The 17,517-nt window shown below is 41.1% G+C and overlaps 1 protein-coding gene across 2 annotated transcripts in view; it reads right to left on the bottom strand.

Moving 5' to 3' along the window:
- Positions 1 to 21: 21 nt before the first annotated feature.
- The window catches only part of CKAP2L (cytoskeleton associated protein 2L), a 27,335-nt gene continuing 9,839 nt past the window's right edge, over positions 22 to 17,517 (bottom strand). For both annotated transcript variants that reach the window (XM_006156656.3, XM_014590944.2), the window contains exons 4-9: positions 14,997 to 16,240; positions 9,889 to 10,096; positions 5,459 to 5,614; positions 4,478 to 4,541; positions 2,505 to 2,694; positions 22 to 593 (exon numbers count right to left, since the gene is read on the bottom strand). In XM_006156656.3, coding sequence (XP_006156718.1) covers positions 368 to 593; positions 2,505 to 2,694; positions 4,478 to 4,541; positions 5,459 to 5,614; positions 9,889 to 10,096; positions 14,997 to 16,240 — 2,088 coding nt within the window. In that variant the 3' untranslated portion in view covers positions 22 to 367. The remainder of the gene's footprint in view (positions 594 to 2,504; positions 2,695 to 4,477; positions 4,542 to 5,458; positions 5,615 to 9,888; positions 10,097 to 14,996; positions 16,241 to 17,517) is intronic.

A 17,517-nucleotide genomic window follows, 5' to 3' on the forward strand; every position in this document is an offset into this window, starting at 1 on the left:
TTGGGGCCACCTTTGAAATGAAAAAAAAAAAAAAAAAAAAAAGTCTATGCTGGAATTAAAGCAGGTTAATAAACTGTAATTTTTGTTTTTTAACCATACTTACGGGATATTGAATAGTTTGAAATTTAGATGCTGTAAAACTAAAGCAACCTACAGTCTTAAATACACAAACTGAAGCCTTTGCAGGGGGATATAAAATTTGATAATAAGTTCAGACGATTACTTCCTAGGCTCTTAGACCATAATCTACATCCATGATACCGCTCCATGATACATATTTTTTGAGGTTATCTGTACAAGGGCATTTCTTGTCTCACAGAGGCTCGGAAACACTTTCATTTTATTTTTTTAAAGAAGCATCAAAAAATTATGATTCAAGAACTTGAAACCCTAATGTAACAGGCAAAGCCTCATTTTTACGAAATATGAAACACTCTGTATCTTCTACTTCTAATAGCTCGTCAAGAGATGCCACCACTAAATCATGTTCCTGCAGCATTTCTGGGTAGCGGGACACTGCCCGCTCGATCCTTGCTGAACGCCGCACAGGAGTGATGAGCTTCATGTCTTGCACTTCTGGCATTCCACTTAAGCTGAGAGATAAGAGATACATTCAGAACCTTTTAACTTTTAAAACTTCTTTTTATTATTCTTTGTTTTTTACTTCATGATAAAACATGACAGATGTTTCAACTTAGATTGATCTAAGAGATCTGTCCAAAGCAGCTCTTGTCCTAACACGACTTTTCCCTGATTTCCAGAATGTACTGGTTGGTGTCTATTTGCTCTTGGATGGTTTAAAGCATAGAGATGTACTGAATCAAGTGTGAAGAGTGATTTTTATTTGAAGTCAGCTACTAGGCAGTTGGTGTTTGTTTACTCTATAAACTTTATTTTTTTTTACCTTTGCCAGAAGGCACATGTGCTCATTAGCGAGAGAGAGAGACAAAGAGGGAAAGTGAGAAAGTATCCTCCCATGGGGAATAGTCATACTGCAATCCCTTCTCTTCCATCTCTCCCTCTTTTTGGGATTTTGGGATGCACGCGCACTTGCCTTGCATGTTTCTCTAGCTGCTAGGTCTGGGACTTGAACTGCATGGTAGTCCATGTGGGATCCAGGCACCCCAAACACCATGCCATGGGTTGGCCCTATTCCATATACTTTTGAATGAGTTGACAGGTTTTAAGGAAATTGGAACATCAAATTTGGTTGAATGAGTGAATCCTAAGATTCTTTCTAGCTTTGAAAATTATTCAAAAAAGTAAATTATCCAAAAAACATCTTTCCAGATGGTGGGCCAGGTTAGCTGGTGGAGAGGAGGTTAAGTTAGCAGGCCTCAACATGGCTGCACTTGCTGTATGAGTTGCGGCTTTAGAAACACACTGGGTGCATATGCAAGAGTGCCCCAAATCCTGAAGAACAAAGCTTCCCCATGCAGAATGTTTTCTCACTCTCGCTCTGTCTCTGTCCATCTCTCTCCAGTGAGTACACATACCCTCTGGGCCCCACCTATCCCCACCCCCCAAAAAAGAAAAAAATTGTTGACCAAATCACAAATTAAAATGGAAACAAACTGGGCATCTTCCTGGTAAACAAATTCCAACAAAAAGTAGCCTGCAGTGAACCTCATCTACAATTCTATGCAGTGAAACTTGTCTACAATTCACAAATGCACTGATCACATTAGCCAAAGTAAATCTTGCAGGCAAGTCTGCTAAAAAGCTCTCATAATAAGTCTGGAGCCAACAAAACGTGGTTATCAGAATAACCAGATCGACTGCCTGCTCTCATCCACTGTGAGGAGCTCAGGGATGAAGAGGCCTGGCTGTGCTTTCCAGGAAACCAAAGTATAGAACTGTTGTTCTGGTGCTATTGTCTGGACTTCCCCCTTTAACATAACAAATGCCGAAGAGCGATACCACACTAATGTTTCAGAAAATAACATCCAGACACAATGCCTTAAATTATTACAGATTCTGCTTTAAACTTACACTTGATAAAAATGGAATACTTCTGATATTATGAGCAGTCTCTGACAGACTCAACTGCCTTCTCTGTGCTTATTCACTGTCCCTTCTTTCCCACAGTTACAAAGGCTGCCCTAGCTTGAAACTTTCTGTCCATCCTACGCCCCAAATCTGCGTGAGGGCAGGCAGAAAGGGTAGGTGCAGGACCAATGAGAGTGAGGATGCAGGACCGATTCCAGGAGGGAGTGAATCCACCACAATATCCTTCCTGACTCCAGCAGCACCTTCCTTACTGCGGGTCAGGTCTTATCGGGGCGGTGGGAGGGGATGGTGGTGTGAGCAGAAGAAAGACATCGCCCTCCTGTCAGTGGTTCCAACCTCTCACCCCCAGCTTCTTCCCAAATGCCAAAGATGGATTAGGCCATCTTGGGCTCATGTGCAGCAGAATTATCTACAAACTGCTGCCATTCTGGATATGCGAAGGAGAAGCTGAGAGCCAGAATTTGAACACAGAGCATGCTTTAGAGTTTGCTTACCTTGGGATTGAGGCGATCTGTAATTTGATACCAGGGTGATTCTGTGGTTCTGCCTTGGTTATCTGGGGTACTGCTACAACCTGTTCCCTCTCTTTTGGAGAAAGACAAGGCTTTTCAGATTCCATCTTCATGACCAGCTCTTCTACTGATGTTTTATTAGTTTCAGCAACTAAACAGTCAGAGGTTATTTCTGTGCAAGCCAGGAAGACAAGTGATTTAATACTTAAGCTAAAATTCATTAAAATAAAAAAGTCATACATTCAATGATTTCCCAGTGTTCCTAATGGACTCTATATACTAGATCATGATTAATTTCAAGTGGGACTTAAAACTGATTTTTTTCTGCTAAGTCCTGCAGTAACACTGTTACCTCAGGCTACTCCCTAACCAGCCCTCTGGATAGACTTCGGTTCCCCTTGCCACTTTCAGATGAATCTTTCATATCCTTTCAACATGCCCCCAGTCTCTTATTCATTTGTTTTTTCTTTAAATACCTTAAAATAATTATTTATTTATCTAATTTATATGTTATTATATTTTTATTTGACCAGAGGTAGAAAGAGAGAAAAAGGGAAAGCAAGAAAGCAAGCCACCAGGTCTGGGATTTGAACCACGTTCGACCATGTGGGAGTCCAGCACCTTAACCATCATGCCACCTGCTGGCTCCTCTTTTTCACATTCAAGAGTGCTCTTTTAGGGACAAATCCCTGGACCTTTCCCTTTACCCCATAGATTAGATCAATTTTCTTTTCTTTTTTTTTGTTGGAGAGGTTTTTGCTATAGGGCACTTGCGCTTGCCAGATGGAGACAGACAGAGAGACAGAAAGCAAGAAATCACCCCCATAGGGGGATTGGCCACGCCACAATCCCTTCTCCTCCATTCTCCTCTCAGGATCTTGGGCACACATGCACACATGCCTGGCATGAATTTTAAGCCACCAGGTCCGGGGCGCAAATCACGGTCGACTACATAGGAGTCCAGCGACATAGCCATTATGCTAACTGCTGGTCCCTAGATCAATTTTCTATATTCTCTAGGACCAACTAACGCTAAACTCCCCATTCCCTCCCCCATCGTCCCTGCCCCCCCGAATGCCACACATGGTTATTACCTTGGACAGTGGGTGAAAAATACTTTATATTTTTATGGTAGCTCAACCACAACCAACAAAATGAAAGGAAGAAATTAGACTGAGACAGACAGACATTGTAGCTAGCAGGTAAGGCCCTGAGAAAGGTCAATAGAGCCAACAGGAAGCAAAGGCACAGATTCTTGTTTCTTCTTTTAATCCCTTTGAAGAACATTGCCATGTACTATAACCAAACATCTGAACTCTACCATCATTCCCAGCTTCAGTGTATCACTGAACTTATGGACTCTATAACCTTATTTTCAAAAGTCATGGGTTATGTAACTGTAAGTCCACACGACTTGACTGACTCATAAAGGAAAAAGACTTTAGAAACCTTCTAAGATAAGAATTCATGTTACTTCCCCAGTCATATAACAAGTATCATAAGCAATTACAGTATGCACTCACTGTATATAGCACAATATTTCACATAGAAGAGTCCTTTAAAGTTTTTATCTATGATGGTAATGGTTAACTAAGTGAAGAGATTCCTGGAATGGCTATTTAAAAAGGGATAAAATGAATTTAGCACGGTAAGTGCTAGTGTTTTCTGATAAAGAACTATTTGTCTTCTCCTACCTAGAATTCCAGGGAGACAAGACACTCTAGGCGTCTCCAGTAGAAACAACTTTTATTTCAGTGTTGAGCAGGATATTCGCTTATAATAACTGAAATAAATCACCTGATGACAATGGCTGAGGGAGCTAGGACGTAGAAATCAAAAAGTAGCAGCATTTCAGCAGATCTATAGTTGCTTTCTTTATTCCCCATGTATTCCTGAGTGATACTTTTTACTTGTACGGCTAGAGGGAATGAATTTAAATACAAAAATAATAATACCTTCCTCGTTTCTGTTTAAGTCTTGCAAAATATTAAGAACAACTTCTCGCAACTCTTGTATTGGCTAGAAGGAAGAAAGAAAATACACAAACAATGTTAAAAACATTCATGAAAAATATGAGTTAAGAAACTTTAACTTTTACAATAAAAATGTTTCTTTTTTAAGTTTCTAGCTATAAATAACACTTAAAAGGTCTTAGTTTTACAGCTTTATGAGAAAAAATGAAGAAACAGAGAAAATTTTGGTTAATGGCGGGATACTTGACTTTAATGAAGAGATGTATTTAAACTTGTCTATAATGAAATTTTTCTAAATCAAGTTCTGTTTTCCTGTTGATCTTTATGATCCCACTAATGTATTCCCACATAAAGATTCTGGTCCAAAGATGGAAAGCTAGCCATACAGAAAATATATCATATATCACATATTTTTAGGGTTACCTCAGCTTAATTTTTAGCATGAAAGTCATCTGCTTCATTGTAGAAAATTTAACAATAGGTTAAAATCAACAAGGAAATCACCCAAAATCCCATCCATCGAACACAATCTTTGTTAGCATTTTTTAGTTTGTTATAGGGTGCTCACTAGAGAGGGAAAGAAAACTAAAAGTAACCCCCCTCCCCCATGGGGAATGGCCACTCCACATCCCTCCAGTCTCCTCTTGGGATTTTGGGCACACTTGCACATGTGCCTGGTGTGTGTTTCAAGCCTCCAAGTATGGGACTTTAACCATGGTTGGCTATGTGGGAGTTTGGGGCCTTCATCACTTACATCACCTGCAGCCCATGACATAAATATTTAAATTAAAATGTTCATGAAGGATAATTTATGTACATATATTATACTTTGTGGTCTGTATATCACTTAATGAAGTGAACTAGAAATCTAATACTGCATTACACAATTGCTGTATTGCAAACAGAACTCACATGATAAAGAATTTTAAGAAGTCATCCCACATGCCCATGGTAGATACTCACTGTTGCTCCATTTTTAATGGCTTCTTCATATAGTCCAATAACATCAAAGCTGCCTTTATGAGCCAACAACTTGGCTTTGCAGATCCAGAATTTAGCGAATTTTTCAGCCTCAGGAATGCTGGACAATATGGTAAATATTTCATTAGAAGATACACCCTGTAAAAAAGAAAACACCCAGAGATAATTATTATCATTTCACTATTATTCTCAAATCTTCTAATATTTATCACAACAGGTATGCAGAAATCAATGTGCTAATATTTTTGAATTTTTAATAATTTCAATTTTAGGAGCCAGCAAGTAACATAGTGGTTAAAGCACTGGATTCCCACATGGTCAGTGATGGTTTGAGTCCCAGACTCGGCAACCTGAAAATCACACTGGGTGTGTCTATGGTGTGCCCAAAATCCTAAGAAGGGAATGGAGGAGAAGGGACTGTGGTGTGGCCATCCTCCCAGAGGGTGACTTCTCACTTTCCCTCCCTCTGTCTCTCTCTGGTAAGCGCATGGCAAAAAAAAAAAAAAAAAAAAAAAAAAATTAACCATTTAAGAGTGCACAACACAGTGGCATCCTCTACACCACAGGTTTGTGCAACCATCACTTTTACCTTGTTCCAGAACATTTCTTCGTCCCCCAAACACCCCCTGGTCTCATTAGCAGTCACTCCAGTTTCCTCTTCCCCCAGCCCCTGGAAACCACTAATCTGCTTTCTGTCTCTATGGATTTATCTTTTCTGGATTTCTCACTTTCTTGCTTTCTGTCTCTCTGTCTCTCTCTGTGTTTCTGGTGAGTGCACATGTCCTATAACAAGAATCTCTGTAAAAAAAATTCAATTTAATTGAGGTATACATACATATAATAAAATGCATGCTTTCTTCTTTTTAGAGATTTTTTTGCTATAGGGCACGTGCACTCACCAGAGACACGGAGAAAGACAGAGACAGAAAGCAAGAAATCACCCCCTGGGGGGATGGCCACATCACAATCCCTTCTCCATTCTCCTCTTGGGATCTTGGGCACGCATGCACACATGCCCGGCATGAGTTTAAGCCACCGGGTCCAGAACTTGAACTGTGGTCTACTACATGGGAGTCCAGTGATGCAACCGTTATGCCATCTGCTGGTCTCAAAATGCATGCATTTTAACTGTACATTTTAGTGGGTTTTGACACCAATCACTCAATTTTAAGCTACATGTGACCAAATACACAGAAAAATATTTATTATAACTGAAGGTCAGGATTATGTTCCCTATATTTTATTTATTTTGAGCAAGAGAGGCAGAGAGACTGCCACATTCAACAGGGTCTTCACTGTGATCCGTCCCCAGCCTTAGCCAGCCAGGAATGTAGGCATATGCCTGGCACATGGAGGGAGGCCTCAGATTATGAACTGGGACCTCCCCATGTGGGGTCAGCATGGCAGAGTGTTGTGCTGCCTCTGTGCCACCACATGACCTGTGTTCTACATTTTTGTGTGGTACAAAAACAACAAAACAAACCCTAGAGAAATGAACATTTCTTAGTATTCATAATACTCCATTTTTTTAAAGAGAGGTTTTTGGTATAGGGTGCATGCACTTACTGGAGCGACAGAAAGCAAGGAATCCTCCCTCCCCCCTGCCCAGGGCGGGGGTGGGGGAGATGGCCATGCTGTGATCCCTTCTCTTCCATTCTCCTCTCAGGATCTTGGGCACACACACACACACACAAGTCTAAAGTGAGTTTAAGTTGCCGAGAGTAGGACTTGAACCACAGTCGACTATGTAGGAGTCCAGTGCCATAACCATTATGCCATCTGCTGGTCCATATTCCATAATTTTAATGTGCAGGTAAGCAAAGGTCATAGGGATGTGTATGTGTGTGTGTGCTGGTGGTTCATGCAGGTATATATTTAAAGAGGGCTAAATCGCACAAAAAGGAACTTAGAAGTGGCTTTGCTTGTTTGGTCTCCTGGTTTGTGACCAGAGCAGGACAGTGACAGGGAACAGGAGGAGGGGGACATACTACTAAATTCAGTAACCCAGGTACTGGCACACACTTAGCCAAGCAGCACTTCCTGCTCCTATTGAGATGGGGTAGATGGGTAGATACAAAGGTAAGCTCATCACTGAGAATTACTTGTGTTTGAGAAAACTTGCATTATACGGAAGAGGTATAAACAGGCCCAGTCTCTATATGGACTGGTAGCTACCAGACTGCCAAGCTGGAAGCCCCATGCTTACTGTTGTTTGAGTCCCCCCGTTTAGTGACCTGAAAACATGCTGGGTTTGTGCACATGCACCATGGACCCTGGTGGGCTGGAGAACAGGAGAAAGGATATTGTAGCATGACCAAGCCCTGTGGAGGGTGCTCCTGTCTTGTGCAAGCATGCATGCTATCCTGAATTAAAAACAAACAAAAAACAAGAATGAACATTGGAGCAAACAGTTAATGGAGCAAATAGGAGTCCATTTTAAGAGTATCATAGTCAGTAGCTTCAGATTGTTAAGAGAACACTATTGTCATAAAAACTAGAATGGACTTTATGAATACAGAACTAATGGAAGGACAGAACAAGGGCATAGATGCCACTGACAAATCAACGAGCTGAAAATTTATCTGTGAAATTTTCCCAGAATCCAATGCAGTGCAATGAACACGAAATGAACAGTATGAAAGAAAAATTTAGAGTTCTGGAGGACACATTCATTACCTAGTAACTCTAATAGCTATATAAGAGAATTTCTAGATAGAAAAAAAAATTAAAAATTACATTTAAATTCGTCAGAGGACATGTATGAGCATCAGAGAGACAAAGAGACAGAGATAAAGGGAGAGGGAGAAAGCACCCTCAATCCCTTCTCCATCTCTCCATTCTGTCAGGATTTTGGGCATGCATATACATGCACCCGGAGTGATTTCAAGTCACCAAGTGTGGGACTCAAACTGCATGACTGGTCATGTGTGATCCAGCTCCCTTAACTACCAGGCCATGGGCTATCCCTCTATTTATCCTTTTTTAGGTTTTTGCCATGGGGAATGTACACACTCTGGGGAGAGACAGAAAGACTCCATTCTGTCAGGATTTTGGGCATGCATGCATAAGAGCTTGGGATGTTTTCAAGTCACCAAGTGTGGGACTCAAACTGCATGACTGGTCATGTGTGATCCAGCTCCCTTAACTACCAGGCCATGGGCTATCCCTCTATTTATCCTTTTTTAGGTTTTTGCCATGGGGAATGTACACACTCTGGGGAGAGACAGAAAGAATGAAAGTAAGAAATTACCCACTAAGGGGGATCACCATGCTGCAATCCCTTCTCCTGCAATTTTGGGCACACGCACACACACATGTCCAGCGTGATTTTTAAGCATCCAGGTCTGAGACTCAAACTGTGGTTGACCATGTGGAAATTCAGCACCTTAACCATCGTGTCACCTGCTGGCCCTATCCCATTATGCTTTATTAATATATTTTTCCTTCAGGGAATCTCCTAAGGATCATATCCTTTGCCTACCATCTACTTTATCCTTATTACAGTATGCAAGATATAATATACACATAATCTTGCCTTTTGAATTCAGTTTCATATCCAAATATTAAATGCTTATTCTCTGGATTTCGATACCTGAAGATGCCCTTAGGAGTCAGAGTACTTGGGTTAGTTTCCCAACTTCTCTGTGTCTCAGTTTCATTTGTAAAGTGGGCATAGTAACAGTTGTTATTATAGCCCTTTGGCCAGAACCGCCATCTTCCCGTAATTAACCAAAATGACGAACACAAAGGGAAAGAACTTCTCTAGCCCTTTTAGAAAACATGGAGTTGTTCCTTTGGCGACATACATGCGAATCTACAAGAAAGGTGATATTGTAGATATTAAGGGAATGGGTACTGTTCAAAAAGGAATGCCCACAAATGTTACCATGGCAAAACTGGAAGAGTCTACGATGTTACCCAGCATGCTGTTGGCATTGTTGTGAACAAACAAGTTAAGGGCGAGATTCTTGCCAAGAGAATCAATGTGTGTATTGAGCATATTAAACATTCTAAGAGCAGAGATAGCCTCCTAAAACGTGTGAAGGAAAATGACCAGAAAAAGAAAGAAGCCAAAGAGAAAGGTACCTGGGTTCAACTAAAGCGCCAGCCTGCTCCACCCAGAGAAGCACACTGTGAGAACCAATGGAAAGGAGCCTGAGCTACTGGAACCTATTCCCTATGAATTCATGGCATGATGGGTGTTAAAAATAAACTAATCTGTGGTCTGTTAAAAAAAATAGTTGTTATTATATAAGATAAGTGGTTACGAAATGCCTGGCATATCAAAGCCACTATTTATGTGTATGTCATGATCAGAGGAAGGTTATCTCCCCTATACTATAGTTGAGAAATTAGTTTAAAAATTCTAGGACTCTGGGCCAAAGTTCTGGGAGCTTATCTTCCTCACTCACCCCTTCAATGAGCTGTAGACATTCGCTCAGAGTATTGTTAATTTTGTTGGACAGTTCAAGTTGGGCTTTCTTATCCTCTTCTTCTTTTTCAATGCTCTTCCAGCATGAAATATTCATTTCCTCTTTTACTTTTCTTTTTGTTTTAAGTTCCATAGGAGGCCGTTTATAGATTTTCCCCTTAGATTTCTGCCATTCTTCTAGTTGTTTCCTGTTACGCAATTGAAGACAAAGGGTGATTTTAGCTTATTTTTTTTTTAACATTGTTAATCTTCTAAAGTACATGATATGCATAAACTAATGATAACAGTCAGGAAAATGGAATTAAAAGTCAATTCACAAATGGGTAATGACAGCACTGGATTGCCCCCATTTTTAGGAAGGCAGATGCCAGGATTACTAGATGACCGGCAGTCAGCAGCCAGCATCTTAGCCTTCAACTCCTTTGACTTTGTGACTATTCGTTTTTTTTTTTTTTTTTTTTCAGGTAGAAAATAAGGTTTAATAGAAAAGAAAGGAAAGTATACCCAAAAAGGCTCTTGGGTGGGCAGATTGCCAGGTGGCAACTGCGTGTCACTATTCTTGATTTCATTTCACTGTATGCTGTATCTGACGCTTCCTAAGACAACCCTCTCTCCCTCTGAGGTCACTAACTCAGTTCTCTGTTTCTCCCATAGTAAGCATTCTACCTGTCACTCAACCCACGCCTTAGCCCTGTCCTGATCACACATGACTCCATCCCTATTATAAACTATATCAATCCTTTCCAGCCTCTTTTCTTAAATACCTGGTCTCTGATGGTGCCAGGTCCTAATATTGCTCTCTTCTACTGTTCATGTCCTCAACTCCTGCTTCTAAGCAGGCAATAGACTGTTTTCTGGGGGAGGTCACCAAGACATGTCAATTCAGGGACTTCGATGTAGATTTTTTTTTTTTTTTCCCAATGTAGATTCTTGAGCTTCTTTAAATAACAACTATTTGTTGATGACTTGCAAATGTACATTTTAGCCCAGATCTTTCCCTTGAGCCCCAAACTATAAAATCTGCTGCCTAGCTGATAAAAAGCTGTTGATTTTTACCTCCAAATCTGTTTCCAGTCTTCTTTTGGTAAATAGCACCCAATCCATCTAGTTGTTAGGAACCAAAACCAGGAGTTGTCCTTGAGATGTCCCTCTTTTTTCCCCACCTCTGGCACATCGCTGTATAAAGTCAGTATCGTCATCTTCTGTCTAAAATGCTGCAGCCTCCCAACTCATCTCCTTGCTTCCATCTAACCCTGTCAAATTCAGTGTGTGTGTGTGTGTATGTGTGTGTGTGTGTGTGTGTGTGTGTGGTAGCTAGAATGGCCCTTTAAGATGTAAACCAGATTGTGTCATGGCTAAAGACTTACCATGGCTCTTGGAATAAAATGCAAAATGTTTCCCATGGCTGAAAGGCACAGCATAATTTGGCTCCTGCCCATTCTCTAACCTCACGTCATAGCACCCTCCCTCTCACTTGCTACCCTCCATGAGCTCTGGCATCCTTTCAGTTTCTAGGCCCAAGCTCATTCCTGTCTCAGGGTCTTACACCTTCAGTTCTCTGCTCAAATGACATTCCTTGAAGAGATAATTCTCTGTAATTATCTTGTCTTATTTAATCAACCTCCACTAGAATGTGAGCTCCATGGATGCAGAAACTTTGGATGTCCAGTGTCTAGCTCAGTATCAGCACACACTATAACATATAACATACAGTAAAATTCACTTTTGGGTGTGCAATTCTGTGAGTTTTGTTTTTTGAGTTTTTTTTTTTTGGAGAGGGTTTTGCTATAGGGCACATGCGCTCGCCAGACAGACAGAGAGAGACATAGAGACAGAAAGCGAGAAATCACCCCCCAGAGGGGATGGCCACACCGCAATCCCTTCTCTTCCATTCTCCTCTCGGGATCTTGGGCATGCACGCACATGCGCCCAGCATGAGTTTAAACCACATGGGCCAGGACTCGAACCACGGTCGACTATGTAGTAGTCCAGCGACATAGCCATTACGCTAACTGCTGGTCCCTGCAATTCTGTGAGTTTTGACAAATGCATGAAGTCATGTAACTATATCTGTGATCGACATATGGACAGTGCCAACACCCTCCACAATTCCTTCATGCTGCTTGGTAATCAACCCTATCCCCTGAACCCCCAGGCCCTGTCAATCATTGTACTCTCTCTCTTTTTTTTCTGTCCTTATAGTTTTGCTTTTTCCAGAATGCCAAGAACTAATTTTTGAAAGAGTGAATGCTTATTAACCTTGTTTCTCTCTTTGACTCCAAAGCACAAACTGTACAGTGCTTGTTTCAGCCCCAGCTCCTCCCTATTCACCTTCATTCTAACCATTTAGCTAATGGTAGAAGTTGAGACGTCTGGCAAGTCTTCCCTTTATATTTCTAGTATTCTTCTTATCTCCTGAGTCTTCATAAACAAAGAAGGAACTTTCCTTTCCTAATGCTAATTCATTCCTAAAATCTCAATGCTGTAATTTTACTCCAGTCTTTCCATGCATACACCCAACAATAAGCTCCATAAGGGTAGAGACTGGGCCTGTGCTCACCACTGTATCTTCCAGTGCCTGGCTCATCGCAAGTGCTGAAGAAACTCTCGAGAAATGAGTGAATCAATCTAAGCCTCTCCACAGACTCCCTCCCTTCTTTTTCCTTTTTATAGGTATATGTGCTCGTGGGAGGGAGACAGAGACAGTGAGAGGGGCGATGTGCATGCTGTAATTCCTCCTCCTCCTCTCTCTTCCTGGGATTCTGGGGATGCACACACAAGTGCCTAGTGTGATTTTCAAGTCACCAGGTCCAGGACTCGAACCACAGTCAGCCATGTGGGAGCCCAGTGCCTTAACTATCATGCCACCTGCTGACTCCAAGACTCCCTCCCTTTTTAATCACTTGTCCTGCTCAGGCTTGTCATCCTTTTTGTCACCAGCTTTTTCCCAGCTTTTTATCTTCTTGTTGCTATATTTGACTTATAGCACATGTATGTACCACCTAGCTCTGTCAAGTCTTAATACACATATACCTCAACTTACAATGGGGTTATGTCCCATTAAATCAATCTTAAGTTAAAAAAAAGCCTAAGCCAGGAACTGTCTATCAGGTGTCACTACTTAAAGTCTCCCCCAACCCTCCCCCCCGACCTTTCTATATAAAGAAGCCATCCAGACCCTACCTTCTTGATCAAATCACTTGCATTATTAAGTTGCTTATTTTCTGTGTCTTCAGGAGGGCAAAGAGCTTGTTGGTGGTGTTCAGAGCTGTGCCTAGAGACTAAATCCTGCCTTTACTTCCTTCTACTCTAGTTACGTACTATCTAATTTTATAAGCTCCTTTCACTCTTGTCAGGAATGTCTTTATTTTCTACTTCAATCAGGTATACGTATGTGCTTCTAGCGGGAGGGTCACTCATATGACCCGATGTCTGGTCCAAAGTATAAGAAAAAATAGATCAATGATTGTCAGGACCTGAGGGTCTAGATGACATTTACCACCAAGGAGCATGGATTTTGAGAGTATTGGCACTGTCACTCACGCTTTTATGCAGAAAGTGTACAAAACTATTTATCTCAGTTTCAAGCATCACATATACTAGTAGTATTCCCAGCAAATGAAGAGCCTGACTTTTACCATCTGAACTCTGTACTTGAACTATAGTTTACTTTCTAAAACTTGGTCCACTAAGACATATGGAAATTTCCTATTTGTTATTCTCTGATAACTTTTCCAGACTTAATCACTGGTCTACTTGACAAAGGACTACCGTATTCCTGCTTCCGAGCTATGTGAATACATGACAATTGGCCCTCAGTGTCTGTGGGTTCCAAATCCATGGATTCAACCAGTAGTGAATCAAAAATACTCAGGAATAAAAACACCTACAATAAGAAATAACAATAAAAAAATTATACAAATGGGGTCAGTAGGTAGTGTGGTGGTTAAGGTGCTGGACTCTCATATGGCCGACTGTGGTTTGAGTCCTGGACCTGGTGACCTGAAAATCATGTGTGCACATGTGGCTAAAATCCTGAGCGGAGAATGAAGGAGTGGTTTCTCATTTTCTCTCTCATTGTATCTCTCTGGCGAGCACACGCACCCTATGAGAAAAATCTTTATATATATATATATATATATTATAATAACTATGTACATAGCATTTACATTATATTAGGTATTATAAGTAACCTAGAGATGATACAAAATATAAGGAAGGATGAGCAAAGGTTGTATGCAAATACTAAACCATTTAAAATAAAGAACTTGAGGATCTGTGGATTTTGGTATCCATGGAGGGTCCTGGAACCAATCCCTCTCAGATACTGAGGGATGACTGTACTTGGCTCTTTCTCACCAGACTTACTCTATTGCTGTTCAATCCCTGAAGGGTACATCTTGAACCAATGGTCTACATCTGCAACTCCTATTTGCTACTCATTCATTCTCTATTTCAACTAACACAGTAACAGTGACAGCAGCAAATGATTTCAAACATACAGAAAATTACAGAGAACAACTTATAGCATATGTATGTACCACCTTGCTCTGTCAAGTCTTAATACAGATATACCTCAACTTACAATGGGGTTATGTCCCATTAAATCAATCTTAAAAGTTGAAAAAAGCATAAGCCAGGAACTACCTATATTTGTTCTATTTGCTTCAAAACTTTGTTTCTCTCAAGTTCACAGTTAAAAATTACTTAGGAGCCATTATTTAAGGCCGATTTCCAGACCAAGTATTCTTTTTTTTTTTTTTTTTTTTGGAGAGGCTTTTGCTATAAGGTGCGTGTACTTGCCAGAAAGACAGAGAAGACAGACAGACAGAAAGTGAGAAATCACCCCCCGGCGGATGCTGCACCGCAATCCCTTCTCCTCCATTCTCCTCCCGGGATCTTGGGCACGCACGCACACGCACCCGGCTTGAGTCTAAGCCACCAGGTCTGGGACTTGAATCATGGTCAACTACATGGGAGTCCAGTGACATAGCCATTACGCTAACTGCTGGTCCCAGACCAAGTATTCTTGATGGTCAATTTGCCTAATTATCCTAAGTTGAAAAATTCTGGAATTTAACAAAGTACCTTCGATCTTCTGCTGTTGGCTTCTTTTTCGTATCTGGATTAGTTTGAGTTTCATTTAGGACTCCTTTCCTATTTATGGTTATGCGACCAGCTTGTGTTTTGGGAGCTGTTTTATTCAGAAAATGATTCTGAGGAATGGTCTTTTTCAGCTTGGAGTCCAAAGTCTGTGCTTTTTGTTGAAAGTTGTTGTATTTATTACCATTGGTTCCATCTGCACTAATGCTTGGGGTGCTTGGAATAACTGAATTAAACTTGGCAGTTGTCAGATGAGACCTCTGGCTTATGGCTTTTGATCTCTGAAGTGCACATGATGTTGGAGGTCTAAAATAAGGTTGAGAGGACTTCTGATTTTCCTTCACATTTGGATGTTTGTTACCATACTCACTCTGCGGCAAATTGGGGTATATTCTGGGTTTAGAAGTTTTTACTTTCTGTTCATTAACAAGGTATGACTGTGACTTAGTTTCTTTTAGTTCTTTGTATTTACTCCTACTAACCTTTATGTCCTTGACCACTGGCTTCTTTAATACTTGAGTCCTATTAAAGGTCTGAATATGGTGAGAGGGAACTGTTCTTGCGTGTTTTTCTCCTGGTCTTGTAAGACCTGCTCCTTTAGACAATTGCTGTGACTTTACTGGTAGAGTCCTGATTTGTGTTTCTCCAACAAGTTGCTTATTAACTCTGTCTTTAAGAACAGCACTATTCACTGGACTTTTGCCCATGGCCTGTTTAGGAGCCAAACTTCCCTTGATTGGATTATGAGAGTTAGTCTTTGTCTTAGTTATGGCACATGATTCAGGATCTGGCTTCCTCTCAGGTTCTAATAAGGTTTGGGACAAGTTCTCTTTGTTCATCTCTTTCAAAAAGATATCCGAAGATTGGTTTTCAACATGGGAACTGTCCACAGAGTCTATACATTTAGCATTTCCTTGATCTGTTACTTGCTGCTTTATAGGTTTCAATTCCTGCATATTGAGTAACCCCACAGGTTTTCTTGACAGTTCTCCTGCAGTGGATGATCCACCTTCATGCAGGTGATGAGTCCTGCTGGAACGCTTACCGTTTGGCATCGAAGAAACACATCCTGAAGTCAGCCCTTTGCCCACAAGTTTTGGCGGCTCCAACTTTGGCTTCTGTGACCCTGTAATATTGGCTGTTCTGGGCTGGAGTTTAATGCTAACGGGCTGTGTGGTTTTGACAGGCAAGACAACATGGTGGGTAACATCCTTTTTGGGTCTAATAGTCTGAAAAAAAAAACCAAAAAACAAAAAACAAAGAAAAATAAATTAAAAAGAATAACAATAACTTACTGTTTTTCTCTTCTCCTTTTTTACCCTTTGCTATAGGATGTATGTACTCACCAGAGAAAGAGACAGACAGAGAGAGAGAGAGAGAGAGAGAGAGAGAGAGAGAGAGAGAGAGAGAGAAAATACCCCCACGGGAGGAGGGCCATATGGCCATACCACTATTCCTTCTCTTCCATTCTTCTCTCAGGACTCTGGGCACACAAGTGCACGTGCCTGGTGTGTCTTTCAAGCCACTGGGTCTAGGACTAAACTGAACAGTCAGCCGTGTAGGATCCAACCACCTCAACCACCACATCACCATTTCCTTTTATTTATTTATTTTTAAGGCAGGGCCTTGCCATGTCATCATCTCCTGCTTCAGCCTCCCAGCTCTTTTTTAGATAGTCTTTTGCTATGTTGCCTAGGCTAGCCTTAAGCTTGCAATCCTCCTGCCTCAGCCTCCCTGAGCTTTTAGGATTACAGGTGTATACCACTATGCTTAGCCTTTAGGTGAGACTGGGAATCAAACTCAGGCTTCCGATGTGGGCCCAGCCTGTGGAGCATAGCATCTTAGCAGTGTATGCCACTGCAGTTGGGCCTCTGTGCTCACTTTCTTTCTTTTTTTTTTTTGGAGAGGCTTTTGCTATAAGGTGCGTACGCTCACCAGAAAGACAGAGACATAAAAAGAGAAATCACCCCCCCAGGGGGGTGGCCATGCCGCAATCCCTTCTCCTCCATTCTCCTCTCGGGATATCTTGGGTATGCATGCACATGTATCTGGCATGAGTTTAAGCCACTGGGTCCAGAACTTGAACCATGGTTGACTAGGGAGTCTAGTGATTTAGCCATTACTCCAACTGCTGGCCCCTATGCTCACTTTCTGAGGAATTGCCAAATTGTCTTCCAAAGTGGCTATATCATTTGACATCCCTGACAACAATGAGTGTGGGTTCTAATTTCCTCACATCCCTGCAATACTTATTACCTGTCTTTTGATTATAGCCATCCCAGGGGATGTAAAATGGTATGTAAAATGGTAATGTGGTTTTGATTTACATTCCCCTGATAGCTAATGATGTTGAGTATCTTTTCATGTCCTTATTGACTACTTGTGTTTCTTCTTTGGAGAAACAAAGATTCAGATCCTTTGCTCATTTAAAAATATTTTAAAACTGGGCTGTCTTTTTTTATTGTTGAGTTGTTAGAATTCTTGGTCTTTTTTTTTTTTTTTTGGA

This window comes from Tupaia chinensis, unplaced genomic scaffold, assembly GCF_000334495.1.
Source record: "Tupaia chinensis unplaced genomic scaffold, TupChi_1.0 Scaffold000511_1, whole genome shotgun sequence".
NCBI classification, from domain to species: Eukaryota; Metazoa; Chordata; class Mammalia; order Scandentia; family Tupaiidae; genus Tupaia; species Tupaia belangeri.